General features: G+C 42.5%; 3 protein-coding genes and 1 long non-coding RNA gene across 4 annotated transcripts; 3 read left to right on the top strand and 1 right to left on the bottom strand.

Moving 5' to 3' along the window:
- On the top strand, positions 4892-10359 carry LOC8079393 (calmodulin-binding protein 60 B). The gene is made up of 9 exons (XM_002453351.2): positions 4892-5025; positions 5124-5250; positions 6888-6963; positions 7056-7114; positions 7467-7960; positions 8032-8192; positions 8287-8490; positions 9061-9262; positions 9497-10359. Exons 2-9 carry the CDS (start codon positions 5150-5152, stop codon positions 10066-10068), a joined length of 1869 nt encoding a protein of 622 aa, XP_002453396.1. The 5' UTR covers positions 4892-5025; positions 5124-5149; the 3' UTR covers positions 10069-10359.
- Positions 12490-14095, top strand: LOC8079392 (CASP-like protein 2C2). The gene is made up of 3 exons (XM_002453350.2): positions 12490-12894; positions 12997-13144; positions 13624-14095. Exons 1-3 carry the CDS (start codon positions 12713-12715, stop codon positions 13876-13878), a joined length of 585 nt encoding a protein of 194 aa, XP_002453395.1. The 5' UTR covers positions 12490-12712; the 3' UTR covers positions 13879-14095.
- On the bottom strand, positions 15913-19686 carry LOC110434466. The gene is made up of 2 exons (XM_021458559.1): positions 19018-19686; positions 15913-16627 (listed from the first exon to the last, which is right to left on the bottom strand). The coding sequence occupies exons 1-2, from the start codon at positions 19486-19488 to the stop codon at positions 16265-16267; spliced, it is 834 nt and encodes a 277-aa protein (XP_021314234.1). The 5' UTR covers positions 19489-19686; the 3' UTR covers positions 15913-16264.
- LOC110434380 lies at positions 21573-24384 on the top strand. The gene is made up of 2 exons (XR_002451818.1): positions 21573-23222; positions 24114-24384. It is a non-coding gene; the product is annotated as an uncharacterized LOC110434380 (long non-coding RNA).

Below are 25403 nucleotides of genomic sequence, written 5' to 3'. Positions count from 1 at the left end.
AAAATTCTAAGAAAAAACTTGGAGGTACATTGAGACATGTAAAATCCAAACAAATATTTAGAGATCTCTTGGAGCTTTCAAAAATGAGATCTAGCTACAGGAAAATGGTCAAAGTATCCAAAAAATATAAATTCCCAAAAAATATTACATGATATGAAACCAACATAAATACATAGCATGGACACATTCATAACTCATGTATGTTATTTTTTGTGAATGTGTGTTATATGCTATTTTTTACGGTTGCATGTCTTACTTTTTTGTGCAAAAAGTTTAAAACATTTATACGTCGATTATATTGTTTTGTAAATTTTATATATTTTCTAAAAACAAAATCATTTCCTATATCTAGTCTACATTTTAGAAGCTTCTAATATCTTTTCATGAGCTCATAATATTTTATTTATGTTTGTCATGTCTTAATCTATCTCTTGGATTTTTCTGTGAATTTTAGAAGCTTAGAGACTTTTTCATGGTTTTAAAACCTTACAAAATTCTTATCATATTTTAAAGCTAAAAATGATGAAACCACTTCAAACTAGGTAAGAGAGCTCATGTGAATGGTTTTCATAGTTCAGTGGGTAGGATGTTCGATTTTGAAGTTCGAGGAGAAAAAACAAACCACAATGGTATTTCAAGGACATAAAATAAATACTTTCTCCAAGAAAAATCTACAAAGGTAATGTTAGCTTTCACAGACATCATGTGCATTAGGGTTGCTAAATGCAAAATGTACTAGGGTCTGTTGCCCTTTGCACTGTCTTTGGGCCAATCATGCGAAGAAACACATGAGGCTAGTAGCTAATGGGAGAATGATAAGGATGAGATGTACGAAGTGTTGGAAAGAACACACTTAACCAGACTATTGGTGAGGGCATGTTCGCTATGGTCAAGCTCATTGTGAACATCATGACTGATGGCAGCGCAATTGTCAAGGTTTATCAAGATTATGGTCAAGCTCAAGAGGATGGATTCAAATGATATTTTATGTTGCATGCCAGTTTGGTTGCTATCTAGAAATTGCTATTGAATAGGTTGGAGGGCTAGCTACTAATTATAGGTAAGATATGAGCTATTAATGCAATATAGATATTTCTAGACCTTTTTAAGCTATAGATGTTCTGTCCTAGCTTATCTAAGATCCAAATTTGGAAAAGGTTTGCCCAAAGATTTTGGGAGACTGGGTATTGAGGATACTTTAGGATAAAGAGAATGATATATGCTACCAAATGCTCAAAACAGAAATACTTGAGGGATATAGAAACTTGTTGCAACATATGTAGAGGAGGCTCTCATTTTTGGAAGGGGATAAGCATAAGTAAATGTAAAATTATTTAGGGAATTACCTTTATTAGATCAGGCAAAATGAGAACATATTTCGAAAGGAAGTCTTGGCAGGAGATGTCCATCTTAGCATAAACTTCCCACCTCTTCTTTAACTAGTGCAATAATCTTGATAAAACTATCAAGAAATGTTAGATTTAGGATTCCTATACTGTTAAGTTTAGAAGTTCCTTTTGGGGAACATGAGAAAAGTGAGTGTGACAGGCTGCTAGTGCTACTAGAATCTTGTAGTCAATGGTGAGATAAACAAAGTGACATGGGGCTCTAGAGGCAAAAGTAAATTACACCACCAGAACCATGTGTAGTTTTTTTACTTTTAGAGGTCTAACTTCAAAAATAATGACAAAACTAAGGAAGAATATGCTACACTTAAAATAAGGATGTTCATATGGTTAGCTTCCAATGACAAAGTCAAAACAGGGGTAGATCTTAAACAAAAGCATTAGAAGGGTAGTGGCAGATGCATTATCTATGATATATAACTATGAGAGGGTTGATAACATTTTTGTTCAATGCATAGTAGCTAATTGTGTGGAATTGCTTAAGGAACCTTGGGTTAGTACAAAATCCCACATAGCATGATAATTGGTTTAACAATTGGTGTCCTTTAGGCTACAAAAATTATGATCTAATATTTTTTTCCTCGGGGTTGAGCTTGGGAACTTTGGACTAATAGAAACAAGATGTATATCAAGAAAAGGTTTCCATATATCTAGAACTAATTTGCTCCAAAATTGATCCTTACCTCCAAATGTCATAGTCGTGATTGAAGGATTTTGATGGTAGAATGGTGGACATGCTGAAGACGCATATGCAAGAATGGCCATGTGCCTTATTGGAGGATACAAATCCACATCATGACTTTTAAAAGACGTTTGCATATATTTTCATAGTTCCTTGAAGTTGGGTGAGTTTTGTGTTGGCTAACCTGCGTGGCAGAGTTTCTTGCTACTCTTTCCTGCAAGTTGGTGTCCCTAGCACTCTATACAAACTTATTTGTTGTATAAAAGCAAGGTTGAACCTTTTTTTGAAAAGAATCTATTTCTAATGGTGGTTGATGTTAATGGCTGCTCCTAAAAATGCCTTTATTTCCAAGGGGATAGTCCATGTTAAAGACCATGTCACATCCTAGCATGCATTAGTTAAACATAATCATTATAAGCATTGCATTATAAAAAGCCTCATTTGCAAATGTAGACGCTAAGTATTGTGAGTTACACATTTATATGAAGTGGTGGACAATCCACTAAGACTATTGGATGGCTCGACGACTGTTGTGCCAAACTAGCTGGAGTCACTTAGGGCTATCCTCTAATGGACAGTGTCGAAACATCGTATGATCTACCAGAACATAGCGCATGCAGAGTTGAGTTATCAAACTCCCATCCTCTTCCACCCCCACATATCATCCCGATATAGAGTGCAACACCAACACTAGTACCCACTCACACTTTCTCTCCCGCAAGTAAATCCCATCTCTCCACCCTTTTTTCCACCAAGAACACAAGTAGGAAGAAGAAGTAGGGAGAATGAGAGGAATAAAAATATAGGAATTCAAGGAGGAGGTGGAGGTGCCACCCCCAAGCACCAAACCCTAAAGTCATCCCTGTTACTACGCATTGCATTTGGCGGTGAGGAAGGAGGAGAAATGAAAAAGAGTTCCAACGCAATGTCTATACCAACCTAGATCACCCTGGGAAAAAACCTTGCTCATGGATTGGCAAGTATTGCTTAACCCTCACAATATTAACCCTAGGAATTACCCTATAGAAACCCACACCCATGGTAGGATATCCATTGGCCAACACACACACATGGCCAAAGAGAGTTATGTATGCAACTATCTATACATGTATCCAAAGTTGATCTCCAATAAACTATTTTAAATGCATATCCAAGATTGCTCTCCATCAAAGCAGCTAATGATAAGCTTTCTCTTATGAACCACTATTTTGTTCATCATTAGACAACAAAATAATTTGAATGCGACAATTTATCATAATGTTTAAATATCCATAGTTCAGGAGCACAAGCTCTATGAAATATACTCCCAAACTCAATTTGGTTGTCTCATAGGACAAGTTAATACCCGTCATAGTAAAGCTTGATGCTTTCTGATTTATTTTGGTTCGCTTAACATATCATTTGGTAAAACTCTAGATTTCAAAAGTAATATTTTGGATAAAACTCTCCTTGAAAATTGTTTCTCTAGAGACTCCTAATTATGTAGTGAAACTGCTTAGCTAGCTAGCTAGATTCAAATTCTAAAGCGTAACTAGACAAGAAACAAGCAGAGAACGTATATGCCTTCTGCTCGTTCCACGCTTGCAAGCTACAACTGGAAAGAGTTTCACCTTATTCGATGGAGAAACATGTATTTTTCTCAAACAAGAAAATAAAAAAATATATTATAGCTACAAATGCTATAGATTCGTCTTGCCAAATATGGCCCAAGTGTACGCACGTGTGCGTGAACGGTTTCTAAAACAAAAATAAAGTATTATTAGTACAAAGTTTATGAGTTGTTTACTTGCTTTAAATCAGTAGAGATAGAGATTTAGTTTAAGGACATTTTCCGCCGATATTTGGAAACATATACTAATTCATACTTTGAGGATACCAGCAACAAATTTGTCAATAGAAAACATATACATTGTCTAGATCTACCGCCATGGTATATAATTGCTTTTGTAGTGTGCCATCTTGTTGCGAGAAATTACATTATTGCTTTAATTCATGTTACTAATTGTGTCAGAAGGGTATTAACATTGTGTCCCAACCATGCAATCACATGGATGTACTGTGTTTTATTTCACATGGAATGAACGTGGCTTCCTTTGTTATGAAAGAAGCCACTTACATATCTTAGTATCATTTATAGTGTGAACATTATAATCACACTTTATATTATACTCCGTATGATTATATCTATGAATACAAGAAAATAGTATTTTATCTATATAATCACTCTACAATGCTAGGAAACATTTTATTTCTTGATTAAAAGAATCATTTCCATGTTAAGTATTGCCCGCGTTCATCTATGTCGAGGTGGTGTGAAATTATTTGTGTATAAGCGTATTATCATTTTGGGAAACTTTTCAATAACAATCATCATTTCCCTTTCATAAAACGTCAACGTAGAAAAGCAAGTTATAATTTTTTTCTTAAGCTAGTTGGGGTACTGGCCCTACTCACGTGTTGATTATTCCCTTGAGCCTTCTCCATATGGTGGTAATCATTATCGCCTCCCGCCCCCGCCGGAGGATCACGCCGTTGGTGGACCGCCCGCGCCTCCCGGCCCCCGCCGCGCGCTCTCGTGCCCTTGGGATATTTGCGTGCGCCGAGGCCACGTCACCCAATCAGATGGCGACGTCACTGTCACTGCGGGGCCCGCAATGTGCCACTTCCACTTTTCGCTTCGCACCGTGCCGCCACATACCCGCTCTTGTACCGTGGCTGTCGAATGGGACCGGCATACTAACCCTAGCATTGGGCCCGTTGTCAGTGACTGATTTGCGATGGATGAGTCGATGGCCGGGTGCGCAGTGTTGGTAGTAATCTACAGTATATAGGTTCATTCCCCCCCTACCACATCGAACTGTGTGCGCGGTCGGTCGCTGCCCTTCCCTTTGTCCACCCGCGATCTTGGCTCGTCTCTGATTCCGGTGTCTGACCCAGGTGAGCAATCTCCCCCTCACCCCTGTCAGCTGGTTATTCACGCGGGCCGAACTGTAGAGGGGCGGAATCTAACGCGAATTCCACTGGATTCGGTGCAGATTTGCTCGGTGGCCTCGTGCCAGCGATGAAGGAGAAGCGTGGGCTCGAGGACGCCGCCGGCAGCAGTGGCGGCGCCGGCGACGGGGGTCCTGATGCCAAGAGGGCGCGGCCTCCGGCTCTAGCCAGGTGAGGAACTCTCCGGGTTCCACTTTTGTGCGTGTTTTAGCTTCATGATGTGCTTCTGTTTGACAAGCTGCGCAATTAGTTGCATGAATGGGGGACTGGGAGCACTAAGCGAGAGCCCTATGACTTACAATATTGTATGCAATCGGAAATTTGGTTGTGGATTACTTTCCGCTGATCTGTTGTGGTAGTGAGTACCTGTGGAAATGGTTCCTTGTGTTTTTTTATGTCCCTCTTTTGTCTTGGGTGGGCTGAACTTGTCGAGCTGAATTCATCTTCAGTGGCTACTGGTCTGTGCTAAGAGCAGCGTTTAAGCTAGGGTTTATTGCACGCTGTTGGAGAATTGGCCACAATGATGGCAAACTGCTTGGCTGGATCGTGGAATTTGGAAGAAACATTATTCTTGGTGCACATGTTAGGTCTTTTATGTAGCGCAACTCGTGAAAGCATGTACCTTAGCATGGAGTATTCATAGTGCTACCTTATCCAAAATGGGAAGTATTTGTATTTTTACTGTCGACCTAATGTTTTTGTTAGTTGGACATGAGTAATAACGCTTTGACCGTTGGGTTTTCGGCGAATCAGGTAATGCCCCCTCTTTATTTCAAAGTTGAAGTAACCGCTGTCCAGTGTGAGTTACCAGGTAAGCAAAAGGAATTGAGCCCAGCTTGGTTGGTTAAGGGTGTAGTTCAGTGGCTGCATGCTCAGTCTACTCAGGCCTGTTTGGATGTAGATGTAGTTGTATTCGCCATAATCCACATGTGTTGGGGTAGATTGGAGACTCCAATCCACCCCAATACATGTGGATTGAGGTGAATCTGGCAACATCCAAACAAGGCCTCAAGTTCAAGTCCTATTCAATGCGGATTTGGGTTCCTGTTTCTTTTTTTTTGACTGTCGGTTCCTGTTTCTTCTTAACATAAAGTCACTTAAATTCTCCAAGTTTGGTGTATGTTTCCAGGAAGTATGTAAAGATCTCAAGTAAAATTAGAGCATGGTAGCCTATGCAAACATACAGTGTTGGTGTATATGAGTCTAGACAGATTCGGTGACCCATGGATTGTTGTAAGAAAATAAATAGGAATGGATTTGTCTTTCTAACAGTGGCGGAGCTCTTGGTAGGGCTAGATATGGCCAACACCATACCTCAAATTTGATGTCCTCTTTTTTATTCTGTCTATGTTCTGTATTTTTTTCTCAGTGTCTGCTATTAATCCAGGTGCACAACGCTACTATGCCACACATACCTTTTATCTGGCTTTCGCCACTGCTTTCTAATAACCAGTGTTATAATGCAGTTGCATGTATGATATACATGTATTCTCTTTGCAAAGGCAAGTTGAAGACTGAACATGCACCAAACTTCTCACGTTTTCATGAGTTGTTGAACCGCATGTTAATAGTACTAATTTTCTGTTAACATGCACTTGTATGGCCACCCCTGTAGCGATTCCTTCATGCACTTCCAACCATCCTTCCATAGTTATTGCACTTGTATGTATGTATGTAGATTTTCTGTTGCTGACAGAACCGACTCTCTTGCTTGTTTGGCGTTTTATTTTAACTTACTAATAACAGACTTATTAGTGACCTATCACATTCTAGTTGTTGTAAACAGTCTCTCTCTATCTACCATGCAGTGTTATTGTTGAAGCTTTAAAGATGGATAGTCTGCAGAGGCTCTGCTCATCATTGGAACCAATTCTTCGTAGAGTAGTAAGAACATCATGTAGAAACTATTCATCAAGCACAAATGCATCCATTCCTTTATCTGTCTCTGACTTTGTTCATCATTTACTTGATAATAGGTCAGTGAAGAAGTGGAGCGCGCACTGGTCAGACTTGGCCCTGCAGCAATCGGTGGAAGGTATGCTGTTCCATATAGGCTAAATGCATATTCCTTTAGGTTCTTGCACTATTCCTTCTGCATTAATAGCATCTTAGCAGAGTGTAATCCTATCACATTCAAATTAGGGAGAATTATTATACACATTAGCTTTGTGCCTATTCTAGATGTAAATTCACAAAACATCCTTTTTCTTACTCAATTCAACCCTGTAAGTAGTGAGTGGTAGTAGTTGCTTCATCAATGACCTATTCATGGAGCTTATTTAAGAATAAAGCATTTTGCTCCACTTGCCATTCTTTGTAGATTGCAATCCAAATAAGGAAGCATGTTGATGCTAATGATTTTTTCCCTCTCCTTTTAAATATAACAGGTCTTCCCCGAAGCGAATTGAAGGTCCAGATGGAAGAACTCTGCAGCTCCAATTCCGGACAAGGCTGTCACTTCCCCTTTTCACCGGAGGAAAAGTTGAAGGGGAGCAGGGAGCTGTAATTCATGTTGTTTTGCTTGATGCTGGCACTGGTTGTGTTGTATCCTCTGGACCAGAGTCGTCTGCCAAACTTGACATTGTTGTTCTCGAAGGCGATTTTAACAATAAAGATGAGGAGGGCTGGACAGGGGAAGAGTTTGACAGTCATGTTGTGAAGGAGCGTGAGGGCAAGCGGCCTATTTTGACTGGTGATCTACAAGTCACACTAAAAGAGGGTGTCGGGACAACTGGGGAGCTTACGTTCATAGATAACTCTAGCTGGATAAGGAGTAGGAAATTCAGGCTTGGCTTGAAGATTGCCTCAGGATTTTGTGAGGGTGTTCGCATTCGTGAGGCAAAAACAGAAGCCTTTATGGTTAAGGACCATAGAGGAGAATGTACGTCCCAAAAATTTATTTGTGTATTTCTACTTGATATAGATCTAAACTATTTCAATTTCATTATCTAGTGTACAAGAAGCACTATCCACCTACACTGAAAGACGAGGTTTGGAGGTTGGAAAAAATAGGGAAGGATGGGTCATTCCATAAGAGGCTGAACAAATCTGGAATATCTACAGTTGAGGATTTCCTCAGGCTCGTGGTTCGGGACCCACAGAAATTGCGCAATGTAAGTTCATGTGCTCGTGTGTTATTAACTTGTTTTTATTATACTTTCATTTTATGTGTCTCGGCTTCTGACAATAAATGCTATTCTGTGATAGATACTTGGAAGTGGTATGTCCAACAAAATGTGGGAAACCCTTGTGGAACATGCAAAGACATGTGTCTTAAGTGGAAAATATTACATATACTATTCTGATGAGAGCAGAAGTATTGGTGCTATTTTCAACAACATCTATGCATTCTGTGGGTTGATTTCTGGCGAGCAGTTCTATTCATCTGAGAGTCTTGATGAAAGCCAAAAGGTTTGTCTTGTTATCAGCTTATCTTATATTCAGGATATTAAGTGACACTGCATATGTTTTAAGTTGTCTTCCAAGATAAAACTAAATTGCATACCGATGCTATTCTTTCAAAACTATGCAATACGATGCTTTTGTTTTGAAGATCGTGCAAGTTGGGTACCACAATTGCCAATCTGTGGAGCTTAGAAATCTTAATACATTTCAGTTCAAAACATGATGTTATGTTATATTGATCTAGAATCTAGATTTCTTCATATTCCATTGTACACAAGGATTATGAGGTCAAAAATGTTTTTTTTAAGTATCCACTGTCCAGAACTTTCATGTCATTTACATGGAAGGTACCAAATCTTTGAGAAGTTTATGAATTATGACCACTTCACTCATCAATGTGTCAGAGCTCTTATGGCCTTCTCTATTGATGCGGGCATGCAACTATTCTTGAAAAGTATGAGCTTGTAGTAAATTGCCTACTCAATTGAAGTAGCTCTCTTTTCATTGCTCAGATGATTCTTTTAATCTTTTTTTATATAAAAGTGCCACTAATTTTAACTTCATTGTTCTTTGCAGCTGTTTGCTGATGGATTGGTAAAGAAATCATATGATAACTGGATGTATGTCATTGAATATGATGGCAAAGGTCTTTTGAACCCTAAACCAAAGAAAAAGGCTGCATCCACTGGTCAAGCTGAGACACATGCTCCTGTGGGTGGTCCAATTTCATATCAACAACACCTCTCCTCGACGAGCATGTCAGGGCCATCACCATCTGGTGAGCAGCATCTGACTATCTAAGGCAAAGATACGATTACCAGAGTTCTATTTTGTTGGTTGTTTCAGTTTGTTGCTTATGTTAAGTGGAAATCCAAACTGCTGTTGTAATTACATTGATATTGATATGGATATTAATTTGATACGAGGCTCTAAGATATTAGACATGCAAATATATGTTAGATCATTGTAGTGAGCCTTTGAAATTTGAGCGCCGTGCTTTAATTTGTTTCAGGTGGAACCAATTCTGCAGGGTATGGTGTTGACCAATCAGCAACACATCCATCTCAACTCCAGAGTTCATCCACCAATGTCCAGTCTGCCATTGTCCAGCCACCATATGATGACACATTTTCGTTCTTACCACCTAACATGCTGACAGGGTCTGCAAATGATGCCATGGGTCTGGAACTGGGCCAGTTGCAGCAAGTAATTTCTCAAGGCCAGGCAATTCAGCCAGCAAACGTGGGATATGGTAGTGATTGGCCCAGAAACCGTGACAATCAGTATGCTGATGACTTCACCGAAGACATTCACGTGAAGAGTCACCAGATGCTTGAGAGCGAGGACATGCAGCAGCTTCTGAGGGTCTTCAGTATGGGTGGAGCTTCTGGCAGTTTGCCAGACGACACTTTCAACTTCCAGTCTTACATGCCCTCTCCCTTACCGAACCAAACTGAGCGCAGCCATTCATCTGGCAAAGCTGTTGTTGGCTGGCTCAAGATCAAGGCTGCAATAAGGTGGGGGATTTTCGTCAGGAAGAAAGCTGCCGAGAGAAGGGCGCAGCTGGTCGAGCTGGAGGATTAACATTGTGGCTTTACAATGGTCAAGCAAGGTTGCGTTGTAAATTACTAGTAGTTCTCTGCCTCCTATACCGTCCTGTTACAGTTGAGACAAGTTTCTAAAATGTACAATGACTAGTTCTGCTATCTTGTACAGAATTCACCCTGTTTGCTTGTGTTAGTTGTGTAACATAGCTCTGCTAAGTTTGACACATGATTGGATCATATGCTTATGTATCTTTCCCCCCTAGCTCTTCTGCGGAGAATACAGTAACAGTGCGGATTAATCCAAAGATTATGTTTGTATGTTGATGCATTGCTGTTGGAGTCTCTCTTGCTGGTAACATTCTGCAAATTGATACGATGATCTAGCATCTGTTCCCTGGAGTATTGGCAAGCAATTCCTAGCTTTGCTCATTGTGCCCTTCCCTAGCGGGCAATCTTTGCAATCCTTGACCCCTGTGTGTCATTAACTGAGGCACATTAGAGTCCGTTGAAGGGTTCAAACGACAGTGCCCTCTTCTAGTGAAAGGGAAACCTGGAACACTTGGATTGGTAGACCTGTCATCGGATGGAGTCAACCCCATTCATCGTTAGTAGCACGCACCTGGTTGCAATTAATTTTCAACAGTGATCTTCGAATTGTAATCTTTCACAATTAATTTCGATCAGTGATCTTCGATTTATTGGCAGGAACAGTGAACTTGATGATCCGTTGACGACTAAACTACGACGGCGTCCAGATTTTTGAGGCTCAATTTTCATTTATCTGACCACCCATTTCAATTCCGAAACTTCATTTGTTTTTGCAATGGACTCTTACCAGAGGCTGGGATCCTTCATTGCAAACGATGGACCATCTGGAAAAGACAGCCAGCTGCGAACCGATCAAATGTCTCGGAAAAAAAGATCGGCAGCTCAATAAATCCAAGAGATGGATTCGCCGAATCGACTAATTTAAAGTTTGTAATTTTTTTGTTATCCGCTGCAAATGAAATACTTTGCACGTGCTGGTCGAACTGGTTTTCTTTTCGTTTCAATGTCAGTTCAACATCAGCTCGAAATGAAATACATTGGACTGAAGATAGTAACCCGTCGCATTCCAGGCCGTTGAGAGTTTGATGCGGGTTAATTAAGGCTCAAAAAGCTGAACATGTGGCCGTGGCGAGTCTCGTTCTGTTTTTTTTTTCTTTTTTATAAATAAATATTAAATGTCCCGTTCTGTGGTTAATGTGTTATAGTAAAGAATTCTGATGGTTCCATTGCCTTACACGACATGCTTACACTCCCAATCAACATGGCCAATAATTCATCCTCGATAGACACATGGACAATAATACTTTATACTACTCATGAATGGGGAAAATAGTTTTTTTTTTCAAACAACAAAGTGGCGAGGAATTTTAAAGCATATTGACAAATATTTTATGTATTCCTTCATCTGAAAAGAAGAAAACAACATTTTTTCTCTCTTCTCCTTCTCCTCTACTTTGTGCTTTCCCCTAATAAATGACAGTAGGGGCATTATGCATATAGACCGTAAGATAAATAAATACTCTACCCATTCCAAATTACTGTAAGTCAAACTCCACTAGTTGTGACCAAGTGTTAAAAAGAAATACTAACATCTACGAGTTTAAATAAATGTTCTACCAAAACTCATTTCATAGAGACCTTAATGGATCTGACTTATTTATTTATTTATTTGCATTTTGGTATATACTTGATCGAAGTTGAAGACGTTTGATTCAGGACAAACATATAAAGTGGCTTATGTTTGGTATATGGTGGGAGTACTTAAGAACAGATTGTCTAGTAGGAGTATTTGATTGATGTAAAACTTCACCTTAAAAGGTCCACACATGCATGTAACTGTCTACTCCCTCGGCCCCAAAGATAGATGACACTTTTAACTTATATCATGTTTAACCATTTGTCTCATACAGTGTTTTTGTACAAATAATAAAATAAATAAGTTATATTATTAAAGTATCTCTCTAACGATAACATGTCATAACAAAAGAAAAATTAATATTTATACAAAAAATTTCTGAATAAAATGAATGGTCAAACAAGATGTGTAAAAGTAAAAAATGCCATGTATTCTGAAAAAAAAGGAAGTAACTGCTACTAAATAGTGTTGTTGGATATTTACAAGCCATTGTTTTTTTTTTTGAAAGGAACATGAGGAGGGTTTTTAAGACCCTTACCGGAATTTAATTAGAATGTAAACAGTAGTTTGATACAGAAGATTTAGGGAACAAACAAAGAATACATACGCCAACTCGATCGGCAGCGTACGTAGTTGTTAGGTCGCGTGGTTCTCCAGTTATGACGACCCATTAGTGATGTCAAACTCAAACTTAGCGTGAACTATCACCAGTTGGCGAGACAAATGCTACTCCGTACTACTAGTTGGATTGGCTCTGTATTGTGTTGTGTCCGTCCGGTAAGCTGATCAGCTGATCCAACGCCGAGGAAGCTGGACACACACGTTACACACCGGTGCGTGGCGCGGCGCGGACGTTGCCCTGCCTGTGCCTGTCCACGTCTATAAGAAGAGAGGCCCACTCGTGTTGCGCTTGCGCCGAGGAAAAAGAGAGGAAGCCGAAGCTAGCGCACACAAGCACATCGAGCGAGGAGGTGCGCCGGTCGAGCTAGCGAGTGACATGGCAGCGGGGCAGCCGCGTCCGCCGCCGCCGCCGTCGTCGGTGAGGACGGAGCGCGTCCTGCGGGCGGCGTGCGCGGCGATGGCGGCGGCGGGGGCGCTGCTGCTGGGGTTCAGCGCGGAGACCAAGACCGTGATCTTCGTCCAGAAGAAGGCCGTCCCCAAGGACGTGCAGGCTCTCTGGTACGTACCACACGCTAGCTAGCTAGGGCTAGGCTAGCTTGCCAGATCGCTGGAAACGGCGCCGTCGATTGATGTCCTTGCGTGTGCCTTCCTGCCTGCCAGGGTGCTGATCGTGGCGGCGGCGGCGGCGGCGGCGTACCACGCCGCCCAGCTCGCCCGGTGCCTCTGCATGGACCGCCTCGCCGGCGGCGGCGGCGGCTGCCGGCGTCTCAGGAGAGCGGTCGCGTGCGCCACCTTCCTCCTCGACAAGGTAACGTGTCGTGTTTCCATCGAGAGTCTCGACGCGCGGCGCACACGCTTTTGGTCTTGGCTAAGCTAGCTCTCGATTTTGCCGGGCACCGGAGCAGATCGCCCTGCGCTGTGCCCCCAACCGTTTCCATTTAAACCCGTCGCTCTCGCGCTCGCCCTAGTGGCCAACTGCTTGCTCGATCGATCAGAGTTCTTGGCAGCTTGGCAAACAATCAGTCACTCGTGCAGTTGCAACTGCATGTGGGTGCAGGACCAGTACTGTGGGTTACACACCAGGACCAGCATCGTCTTAGACTTTGAGCTGTCCGGACAAGACAAAGATAGCAACCCCAACCGGTCTCCCCCTACCTGTTGTTGTGCCTTGTACAGTTCTACTTACGCTGACAGTGACGGTTACTGCTACTGTACAAATACAAATTTGCTCTTGTACTGTCGGGGTTGGGATTAATTGGAAAAGAGGAAATGTTTGCTGCATTGCAGGGATGCGCGTACATGGTGTTGGCGACGACGGTGGCGGCGCTGCAGGCGTGCTTCGTGGGGCTGCTGGGCGTGGAGGCCCTGCAGTGGAGCAAGCTCTGCAACATCTACACCCGCTTCTGCGAGCAGGCCGCCGCGGGGATGGTCTGCAGCCTGGTGGCCGCCGCGGGGATGGCCGTCCTCTCCGCCTTCTCCGCGCGGGACCTCTTCCGCCGCCGCCGCCCCTGCTCCCCGTGCGTGCAGGTGCAGCAGGTCTAGGAGAAACTACTGGTCCATCGATTGTGTACACAGAGGCTGATTTGGGACGGCACGAGAAGGAGGCTAGATATTAGTGTAAACATGTTGCCGGCGCCTTTCGTTTTGGAGTATATAATATAGCTTTGCTGGCAAGGCTACTGTTTTATTACGATTGTTAGTTGATCTGAAAAGTTCACTGATATATTATGAGATAAAAACATTGTGGTGCAAAAAAAAATACGGCTTATAAAATAAGCAAGCGGAGTCTTAAAAGGGGAAAAAGGGGATATGACGGGGCCATCCTTGGAATATTCCTTGCTATAAATAGTGAAAGGAAAAATAAAATTAGAAAGAATAAAAAGAAAAAAATAAGGTATAGGCAAAAGGCAAAAAAAAAAGACAAACGAAAAAACGAAAATAACTCGGCGAACGCACGGTCAGGTGCGAGGTATCGAGTTGCATTGTCTCTTCTTTGCTTGCACGGCCTACAGCGTCGATGGGCCATTACGAAGAAAAATTAGCATGCACATGTGGCCCACAACCACACATCTGCCGGCGCATTGCTCCGGTCTGCTCGGAGCCTCGGACCGGAAGACTGGCGGATGTCATGGGCTCAGATGGGCCTTTGTAACCCACCCGTAACTGCTAGGATGACTCAAGAGAGGCAGTACTGAATAATCTTGAGCGCTAAAGATTTCCTTGAGGTCAGAATAAAACCGTTAAGGAAGTTGTAGTTGTCGTGGCTGTAGACATAGACCTTCAAGGAAATAGATATTCTTGAGTACGATAAACGAAACCGTGAAGATAATTCCATGTTTCCTTCAGTATTACTTATAAACCGTCAAGGTAATTGCCAATTTTCTGCCAAGGTAATTTGTATTTCCTTGAGTGCTATTCGAAACCGCCAAGGTGATTTATATGTTCTTGATTGTAATTTGAAACATCTAAGTAATTCTTAGAGCCTTAATTTTTTTTGAATTTTCCAAATGGCCTCGGATGAAGATATGACCAAAACCAAAGTTATAGTATTCGATGAGATCTAAAACTTTTACATTTGAAATCGTTTAGGATCTCAAATATTATTACAAGATTCAACAAAGTGGATGAAAAAGAAAAAAAAATCACTTAATCACAAGTTGCTTTGAGGTGTAGTGGTAAGTGCTTTTCATTTGAAGCAATAGGTCACATGTTTGAATCTAACGAGGTGTCGCTTCAATTGATTTATGTTTTTTTGCTATATATTGCTCTATATTTTTTTTGAGGTTGATGGCACAAGAGGAAACTAATTTCCTTGATGGTTAGGATTTTTTTTTATTTCTTGTCCATGTAACAAATTGATTCTAGCCTCCAAGAATACCATTCTTGAGTGCCAAAATCGCCAAAAAAAAGCTAATTTCTCTTGTCTACTATCTTTAACTTAGATTAGAGGTTGATGACACTGCTTTTTTTTGTTGCTATAGCTCTATATTTTATTGGAGGTTGAGGGCCGTCAAGGAAACCAACTTCCTTAACGGTTAGGAATATTTTCTTGATTTCTTGTCCCTATGAAAAATTAAGTATGATTCTAGCTAAGAAAATCATCCTTAAGTGTCAAAACTGCCAAGGATTTAACTTAGAGCTTTATGGCCTTGACGGGTTAGGAATTATTTTCTTTATTTCTTGTCCCTGCGACAAATTAAGTATGGTCCTAGTCTCCAAAGAAATCATCCTTGAGTACCCAAATCGTCATCTATAACGGAGTTTGCGTGACGGTTTGTGGCCAAGAATTATTTTCTTGGCAGTTTAGGCCCTTTTCTCGGCAGTCGTGGGCAGATTGTGGTAGCGAGGAGCCGATGTGCGCAACGGCAGAAGATCTCATTCCGTAATTCGGTGTTTGACACTATCAGCTCGATAATTGGTCGAGTATCTTTATAAATTCCAATACTTTTGGCACAACACTTTAATCTTTTCTACGGTTTGGGAGTTTAAACTGCATGTGAACATCTCCGATTCAATAGTGGCAAGACGCGGAACTGTACAGAGCAACAGCCAAACCCGAGGCAGCACACATGTGAGTTGGCTTCCCACAGAGCCTGATCGTGGACAGCACAGGTTCATCAGAATTCAGACATGACTGACGTAGCGACGAACACACTATTATATACAGAAGAAGAATGCGGAAGAGTTCAGCTATCAACGAGTTCAGGTCTTCAGGAATCCGTGCGGCCCAACAGGTGTTTCAGACCGACCGACTTATTACAGTTTCGTGACAGGATTCAGAGAGGCAGAGTTCAGCTAAGCTATCATCGAGTTCAGGAATCCGTGCGGCCCAACAGAGTCTTCTCCTTGACTTTCCTCCCTTCCTGACAGAAACCCGACCGACTGGACACAAACAAAACTCTGTAGCAGTGATCAGCGGGCTGAGCGATCAGCAATAGAAGTCATGGCTCGCTTGGGGAGGTGGCGCCTCGTCTGCATACATCGGGACCTCAATGAAATTGACAAACTCTGCGTCGCTAGCCCCGAGGTGGGTAGGCTCGTCGATGAATCGCTTCTCCAGGTCTGCGATCCCGCTCACCAGATGACCGCTCAGGAGCTCCAGTCCTGTGGCTTTTAGCTGCAGGTAGGCGAGGTTGAAGCGGGCAATGTCGAGCTGCTCTTCGGCCTCACGATCCAAGCAGCTCTGCAAGGAATATTTGCCTCCATCTGTTGCCGGGCTACCTGGGGAGCCCTGCAGGAGGAGGGCCCGGATGGCCTCGATGTGTCCCCTCATCTCCTTCTCGTCAACTTTCTGCCACCGCAAACCAAAATCAATCGTAAATAAATTAAGATAGAGTACCTGATTAGTGACAATTTATGGAAAAGGCATTATAGAAGTAAAGAAACTATGTAGGGCTATTGTATAAACAATTGGAAAAAAAAACATGGTTCTGATTAGGCAGAAAAAACATGCTCACAATTTCTGTCATTGCATTTTCTAACTACGATCCCAGCTCCCACACACAAAGGAACTTTGTTAGTCATACAGCATCTATGCTCAGTGAAGGGAAGCGATTAAAGCCATACAAGGCATATAAATCTGTGAGATTAGGAAGTACACACACCAATTCAGCACTTCCAGATACCAAATCAAATCGTGCTCGAATTAGTCACTAATTGAAGCCAGTAACGAACCAGCGAAGAATTAGACCAAACACACTCCCCAAAATCGAATCGTGCCCGAACGGAATTCATTGCGAATTCAAGCCAGTAGAAGAATTGAACCCACACACTCCCCAATCGCACCCAAATTCGCCCCCAAATCGCATCTCCCAGCGCAAACCAAAATCATCCCCCATCGGTCCCAAAAAAACATGGAATGGAAAAACATCATGCACATTACAACAAAGTGTACGAGCAGCAGAGGTCAACTGACTGAAAAGAGAGAAAATGTTAGTGAATTTTTAGTTAGTGCTGAATTGTTTTGCTTGATTACTGTTGCTTAGTTATACTTTTTTTTACCATGTTTCAGCTTGTGGTTTTCCATTACTGCATAGTTCACAAAAAATCAAGACAGAATTCAGCACCACTAGCAAACAATATATTTTTGTGCTCCCAACTGACTGATGGTAGAAAATTTGTAGAACCGCAAGTGTATTAGGCTACAAGCATTTTATAACATGGAATGTTATTTATGCAGCCTGACAGGCTAATAAACAAGAAAGAAGCAGGTAGTGTTTTTAGAGAGAAAAAAAAGAAGCAGGTAGTGACTTGAAATTCGTGCTCGCCCACAATTTTGTAACACGATGTTGGAAAACCAACAATGAAATATTGAAAAGAAGGCAAGTCAGGGTTGGATGCTGAATTTCGCAGGTTAGCCACACAGTCAGAAATGTCAGGTTAACCACACATTTTGTGGCCTGATATTTATACCATTAGAAACCAAACGTCCCAGACTACTTCAAGACAGGCATTTCAATGTCTTTCCTATAATTACTGGAGGCAGGCCACTAGAAACCCTCATAAAGAAACAACTAATACAAATAGAAGGAATACATACAGGGATAATAGTGATCGAAGTAGGAACGTACTGTGGCGCTTCCAGGGTCAGGGCCTGCTTAGTGGGTGCAGGTTTCTAGTGTGGCTTGTGCACTTTTCTGAGTGCATCATGTTCAGGTGTTGTGTTTGGTTATTTTTCTTTGTGCACTTTTGACCGTGTTCGAAAAAATAAGTGAAAGGAGCAAACAAATGTCATACAAGAGGCAGACAACGATTCAGCAGTATGTGAGCAAGGATGTTACTAATGTTTTCCTCAATCAACTCTACTATGAATCAAGCACGGGTCATTGAACAAAAAACTGAAGACTGAAGACTTAAGGTAGAAAAAGAGGAAGACACCACCTCATTCAGGCTGGTAACAACTCAGGTGCATTTTTTTGCATCTAACATAACTGATATAGCAGTCCAAACCACATGCAACACATCATCAATAAGTTTTTGTTCTATTTTATTTCCCATGGAAGTCATCCGCTCTTAGGCTCTTAGCTAGGAGCAAAACTTATGTTGATGATAAGTATAAAAATATCCAGATGAGATAGTACTAAATACAAGTCAGTCAACCAATATTACAGCTGGGACGTGAATCGGCCAGGTTCACAACAGATTTCAGCAAAAGGCAGGTGAACTAAAATTATTGACAGATCAATTACCCAGTGACATTGTAATCACCAGCACCTATAGCGTGATTATCTTTCCTAAATGCCTTTACCTACAGCCTACAGGTAACTCCCCGACAGTACGGACAGTAACTAGCATAGCACGTTATATTAAAAAATTGCAAGAATATACCATCACTGGATATCTGAACCAGCATACAAGCGAAATAGCACAGCTCATTTTTCTTTCACCAACAGACATTGTAATCGAGCATGTTGTGTATAACTATGAACATTATCTCACCCTGTTTCTTACGGTCTATTAAAGGCACCAAATCATCACCAAACCATTCGCATCCCCAAATCATCACCAAATTGCCCAAATTCGTCCATTCGCATCTCAAATGGCACATCCCCACCGCAAACCAAAATCGTGAACAAATTGAAGTCCAAGCCCCGTACTCTCCCAACGCAACCCAAAACCGTAAGTCCCAGCCCCAAATGGTACTGCCACACAACCTAAAACCGTACCACTGAGCAACCGCACCTGGTCGATGTCGATGTCCGCTGAGAGCCCGGTGCAGCGGTGCGGTTGATATCCCGGACGAGCACCTGGTCCCCCAACGTCGATCACCTCGTTCAGCGTAGACACCTGTTCCATCACCTTGCCGCGCTTGCGATCTAGGTGGCGCTCCCAACGCCGTAATCTCTCCAGCTTGCTCTTGACGCATCTGAGCGCCTCCTCCTTGTTGCTAAGGCAGTCAGGATTGCTGAGCTCGGCATCGCCGCCGCGCTGATGAGCGCTCACCAGCTCCCACAGCTTATGAGCCGCGGCCAAGGAGGAGTCCGCTGCGAGTTCGAACTTCACCTGCACCTCGGGAGTCTCGCACCTCAAGGCGAACCGCATCTCGTCCACCGAAGCCACCGTGATGTAGGAGCAGGGGAGGGACGTGGTGGAGGTGGAGGAGGCGTCGGAGGTGCGGGAGGACGGGGAGGAGGGGATGTGGTCGGACGCCATAGGGGAGGAGAGGTTGGACACCGTAGGGAAGGAGGGGAGGGAAGACGCTATGGGCGTTGGGCGAGGAGGGGAGGGAAGAGGCGTGGGAGGAAGTATTCTGGAGGATTCCAAGGCTGTTTGCCATTGGGAGGTGAGGGTGAGCGAAGTTATATAGAGGCGGCGGAGGCGGCGGCCGGCGTGGGCGCGCGCCGCCAGGCGGGCGCTCGCTATCTCACATGTCGTCTTTAGTTTCTAAAGCATTTCTAAAGCATTTCGCTTAATTTTTCAGATTTTCTGTCACATCGAATCTTGCGGTATATGTATAGAACATTAAATATAGATAAAAAAATAACTAATTACACAATTTGTATATAATTATGAGACGAATTTTTAAGCCTAATTAGACTATAATTTAATAATATTTATCAAATACAAACGAAAGTGCTACTGGTCACACTTTGCAAAATTTTTTGCAAGTAAACAAAGCCTTAATGAGAAATTTGGTGCTACTTCCAATGTAATAGTGATTTTGTTCTCTAAAACAAAACGTGAATGGACTGAAATTCCTCGCACTTAGCAGCCATTCCCCTCCTCGAAAATTTAGGATGTCATTTTATAGCGTAGGAATAGAAACATACGTGTTTTCAAAACGTAGATATTTTCGTTTCCTCATCGTCCTAGTGTCCGCGAGCTCAACCTGTCACGGTCTACGATGCCACTCTGCTCCTAAGTCTTCTCTGCCTCTGCAGGCCGCTGCTCTCACGTGGTCACACCCCTTGTGCTCTCTTAGGGCGGGTTTGGGGGGGCGTGCAGTAGCCCGGTTGCACTGTTGGACTGCAACACAACTTGTTTGGCATCTTGCCCTGCCTTAGAGCTCGGCCTCGCGGAGCCAAAAAGGGCGCCGCCGCCTGGACCTGGGGAAACACCACTAGGTTCGTTGTTTCCAAGCTCGGCTGCTCACGGCGCTCGGCGACCGATTTTAGGGGCGATTGGTGGGGAGGCGGGTGTGGCGTGGGCTCGTGCGGAAAGGTAAAACCTCCTCGAGCGTGTTCCACACCGGTGAAATTTCTGCCCTACAAGTATTGCTGTTGTCGTTGCCTCTCCTCCTTCCTCTCCAAACTCGTTCCCCTTACTCCTCCCTCGTGAGAGATCGACGGTGGGAGCGGCTGTGCGCAGCGGTGACAATGACCTTCGGCGAGCTCATCTCCATTCCTCGGTGTTAGTTCGACCGCACGATGCTGCTCCTGCCGGGGCTGAGACGGTATAACTTAGTTATAGATTTTATTTAGGTTTATACTTGTCAAATATAAATAATCTTGTGTTTTTTGTATCGTCTAATAAAAACAACATCAAAGCTTTTGCCGTCTTTTCTTAAAAAGTATATGAAGCATCTGAGGTTTTTGTCGCATTGTTGATATACCTACCGAGGCCTCTTACAATGGTTGGAATCGTTTCCTATCGCCTTCGCAAAATAATCATTTTTATTGATTTAATTCGTTGAAGGACAATAGAGTCATTTCACACTTCCATCCAGCACGAGCAGGGTCGGAGGCCGTGGGGGTGCACCGACGGTCGATGCAGTCACGGGTGGAAGCACGGACTGCGGACGCGATTCGTTCGTGGGTGTGGGTGTGCGGCTGCTTAGGGAATCCAGACGGAGGCGGAGTGGCGGCATCCCCGTGCGGTGCCCTCCCATCGGCAGCGGTACCACTCTTTTATTTAGTGTCCTAATCCCCATAATTTCGGAGACGATGGGAGACGATGTGACATATCTTGCGCACCGACTATAGACACACCTATCGCTTTCTATCGGTTCTCATCGCCTTTCATGTTATGAACTCATCGACCATAGACACACCAATCGCTTATCATCGTCTCTTCAACTATTGTAAAAATATATTACATTTATATATTCTTTGTCTCTTGTATATTCGCATCAAGAATTCTTTTTTATTTTTTATTTCTTTTTACACCCTTCTACCTCCTAAGCACGGGTTACGGGATCGCACGGGACGCGGAGGCAACCCCAAATAATCTCACCTGTCTTCCGCGACAATCATCTCTACAACTAAAAAGAGCCAAATGATATCGTCATACACTAACAATCGGCCTGCCTCTCCGTTGCGCCCTTCCTCTCGTCCATCTCGCCCAGCTACAACAACCGCCACAGCACCGTTCCCCGCCGCAGCTCCTTCCATCGCAGCCCCCTGCGCGAATAGGCGAACCGCCGCCCGCCCGCTCGCCAGCGGATGCACGCCAGGCGCTCGGGTCAGCCAGTTCTCGGCGCGCGCTGCTCTTGGGGGTCGACCAAGCCGTTGCCGCCGTGCCGACCCCTACACCTGCAACCGCGACATCACCCACTCGCCGCCGGATGCACGCGAGGCGCTCAGGTTGCGTGCCTCTCCTTCCCATCCCCACGCGACCACGCCGCCGAATGCACTTTCCCATCTCTTCCACACGCCAAGCCCACCCGCCGCCTCCTACCATCTGCTCTCGATTCCCAGCCCAACATCCACTCCCTCTCAACGGATCCAGTGAGGACACATCCCAGTTGGTGTAGAAGCGTTCTACCTCGTCGGATCCAGCGTAGAGGCGAACCCACCTCCAGGGAGAACCCCCTACCCGCGATCCCACTGCCCTGGAGTTCGAGTGTCTGACACCGGCGGCCGTTCGGAGCTCCAAGCGTCAAAGCAAGGTTGAAGACAGCAACAACTAGAGGAGCGGTACGCTGAGCACTTGGGCTTCTATGTTTCCAGCCAGGTCTACCAGGCCTTATCGGCTTAGCCATAGGGCAAGCTGCATTTTTTGGACGGGTGCACAAACCAGTGCTCTACAGAGTTGTTGCTTCTCTGCATCATCGTTGTCCACCTCTCGGCGGTGTCTAGGCGGCCTTCCTGGTGGTGTGGCTCATCCGTGCACTCAACCTAAGAAAAGTTAATATTGGAACAACCCTGTGTATCCTTTATCCAGTTACAGTCTCTTGTGCGTTATTCTGTTATGTACTTATGTGTGATACATGTTAGCTTTCCTTGGTCTTTTTCTGAAGTGATGTTTCGTTTATTATCTTCATACCCAATTGCTATGATTTATAGAGCATCTTTGATGGTAAAGAAGTAGATGACCGGCCAGTTCTTTATGTGAAAAGGGACCATTTGGGATCTTGAATTTAGGATTGGATGGTGGAGTATGCTGCTATTATTGGATTAATCGGTGAGGAAGGTTAGTTAGCTTTGTATTTTTGTAGGGTCTGGTGATCTTGCATGGAGAAAGGGTTAGTGATGTCGACTGATTTTGGGTTCTTGAATGAAAATGGTTTTTTAGTTGTATTTAACGCTTTATAAATGAGGATTCTTTTCTACCCACAGTGGATTAATCTTGGTTGTGGGCATTTTACTTCTATGTTTGGTTGTTCCTTAGGAATTAGGATGCAAATTGTAACCTGTAAAATTGCTGAATAAATCATAATTGAAATAACACATGATCTTTGTTACCTCAAATCAAAGCCTACTTCATAGCCTCTTCAATAGCTTAGTTGGAACTTTCGTTTACAAGTTTATATAGTTGTTGAGGTTGATGTTCTAAAAAAATAAAGAATCTGCATGCAGATACAATATTGGATTAGTAACCATGCTTTGTGATTCCTTAAGCACAGTGCAAGGCTACATCAGCTCTGAAGGGGTCAATATCACTAAATCGGGAAGCAAGCATGGATTTTCAATTTCTACTTTGATTATCCAAAATATTCAGGCAAGCAGGTACTATTTAAGTTAGCATCAATATCATTTCTGGTATAAGCACATTCCGTATTGACATAGTTTATGCATTGTGTAAATGTGGCAAAACCGAGACCGAGGGCATATATCAACTTTTATTTTCGTAAAAATGGTTGATCAAAATAATAACAGACATGCTTTGATAAGCTAACCTGCAGAATTACAATTGAGCAAAGTATTTCAGCATAATTTTCTGATATTGATGAAATTGTGTGATTAGTAGTTGAATGATATACTGACCTAAGTTTCTGATATTCAAAAACTCTGGTGGACATAAATATTTAAGTACATGAGAATGCTAAACTTCAGATGTGTTAATTATTGTGCGTGCATTTGCTTGGATCTGCATTTTGTGGGTGAAAGGTTTCTTGGATTAGTAGCAGTACTGGCATTTTGCCTGACTATATTAGGTTTTGTGATGGTCCATCAAGGGAAGTTTGTGGTGTATGAAAGTTGGGATGTATCTATCTATCAATCAACCTTGATGCAATGGACGAATTGATGACCTTTTCGCTGCTGTAAAACAGTGGCAAAGACTGATTGCTGCTCATATGTCGTATGGTGATTTTTCTGCTGCAAAATGTTTTCTTATGTTTTTTGGATGACCGGAGAGTGCTGAAAACTGTGATGAATTTAGAAGGGCTCCTCCATTTCTGTAGGTTTTTTTTTTCACAGTAGCAGTTATTTTGTTGGCTTTATTACTAGCTAAGCAGTAAACATTGTAGGTTTCTTGACTACTCTAGCTGCATATAACACTCAGACATAGAAACTAAATGAAATTATGCACGCATGGGAAATAAATTGAATTTAAGAGCTGAATATGCTATTGAAAGAGCGTCACAACTTTTCCCTTTTTACCAACATTTGTTTCAGGTGCAAAGGAAGAACTTCAACAAAGTTAGCTAAAGTACAAGTGTTGTAGGTAAGGCCTGGTATTATGCCTAATTCGCTAGGCATGTCATTTCCTACGCAACCAGCTCATGGTGTACCACCTCAAATGTATATTCTCTATTTCATCCTGTCTACTTGCACCAATTTAATTATGTTCCCCATTCTATTCCTTATATACAAGTTATTGATTTGTATGCATGGAATTGTCATCTAAGGTACTTGGACTATGGTCGCCATGTGACCTGGTCATCAATCTCACAAATGTGTAAATGATGAGGCATTCATGCATTTCTAAAGAAACCAACATCTCTAATGACTAGCAAAGTAAGCAAGAGGCAAAAGAATAATGATCATTAGTTACAACTGACTTGTATATTTTGATTAATTGGTCTTGTCTTTCCACGATTTATTGATGAATATTTTAAACAAGATGTTCAGAAATTAGCAAAACAAGCTTGACAATTTGCTTCTCAATCTTGTAATTCTGCCTGTCAAAAAATTAGTTATTCTGGTATTTTTATAATGTACTATGCTTTGAGTGCTCTAAAGCACACATTAAAAAAAAATCAAAACCCGTAGCAACGCACGGGTACTCAACTAGTAGCAGCTAAAGAGGCACAAGTTCAGAGATCAAAAGGCCACCACGCTGCCGCTTCAAACTTCCATGCTGTTGCTTCTCATAAAATCTGTAGGGTCGAAAAATTACGTTGATGCATGCATCCCTTGCACTAGATCCCAATCTAGAACCACACTACCAGATACAAGAAATATATATATATATATATGAGTCAATGTGTTGATACTTGCCCAACTGACCGGATGGATAATCCCATAGCATCCACTGACGCAAATTGGTTTGCTTAAAAAATTGTATATTCATTACAGTATAGTTTTTAAAGGCCTTGGACCTTGTTTAGTTCCCAAAAAGTTTTGCTAAAGATTTTAAATTTCACGTCACATCAAATCTTGCGGCACATGTATGAAGTATTAAATATAGACAAAAACAAAAACTCATTATACAGTGTAATTTGTGAGACGAATCTTTTGAGCCTAATTAATCCATAATTGGACAATATTTGTCAAATAAAAACGAAAGTGCTATAATACACAAAATCCTAAAATTTTGAAAACTGCACAAGACCTAAGTACCTCAAACTACACACCATCCTAACACAAAAAGAAATTGTAATAGTGAGCTTAAATTTTGCGTATGAATGGCAGAAACTCACATGATCCAAGTATGAATCAATATTAGAGAATTGGGAACCTCCA

This window comes from Sorghum bicolor, chromosome 4 (genome assembly GCF_000003195.3).
Source record: "Sorghum bicolor cultivar BTx623 chromosome 4, Sorghum_bicolor_NCBIv3, whole genome shotgun sequence".
In the NCBI taxonomy this organism is placed as follows: Eukaryota; Viridiplantae; Streptophyta; class Magnoliopsida; order Poales; family Poaceae; genus Sorghum; species Sorghum bicolor.
Note: the sequence above shows the minus strand (reverse complement) of the source record. Positions and strands in the feature narration are given on the sequence as shown.

What these genes read in the sequence shown, in the direction of transcription:
- LOC8079393 (XM_002453351.2), top strand. Translation starts at nt 5,150, where the DNA reads ATGAAGGAGAAGCGTGGGCTCGAGGACGCCGCCGGCAGCAGTGGCGGC. An exon ending in CGGCCTCCGGCTCTAGCCAG is followed by an intron (nt 5,251 to 6,887) that starts GTGAGGAACTCT and finishes TCTACCATGCAG; the next exon opens with TGTTATTGTTGAAGCTTTAA. An exon ending in GTCTTGATGAAAGCCAAAAG is followed by an intron (nt 8,491 to 9,060) that starts GTTTGTCTTGTT and finishes TGTTCTTTGCAG; the next exon opens with CTGTTTGCTGATGGATTGGT.
- LOC8079392 (XM_002453350.2), top strand. Translation starts at nt 12,713, where the DNA reads ATGGCAGCGGGGCAGCCGCGTCCGCCGCCGCCGCCGTCGTCGGTGAGG. An exon ending in AAGGACGTGCAGGCTCTCTG is followed by an intron (nt 12,895 to 12,996) that starts GTACGTACCACA and finishes CCTGCCTGCCAG; the next exon opens with GGTGCTGATCGTGGCGGCGG. An exon ending in CCACCTTCCTCCTCGACAAG is followed by an intron (nt 13,145 to 13,623) that starts GTAACGTGTCGT and finishes GCTGCATTGCAG; the next exon opens with GGATGCGCGTACATGGTGTT.
- LOC110434466 (XM_021458559.1), bottom strand. Translation starts at nt 19,488, where the DNA reads ATGGCGTCCGACCACATCCCCTCCTCCCCGTCCTCCCGCACCTCCGAC. An exon ending in CGGACATCGACATCGACCAG is followed by an intron (nt 16,628 to 19,017) that starts GTGCGGTTGCTC and finishes TTGCGGTGGCAG; the next exon opens with AAAGTTGACGAGAAGGAGAT.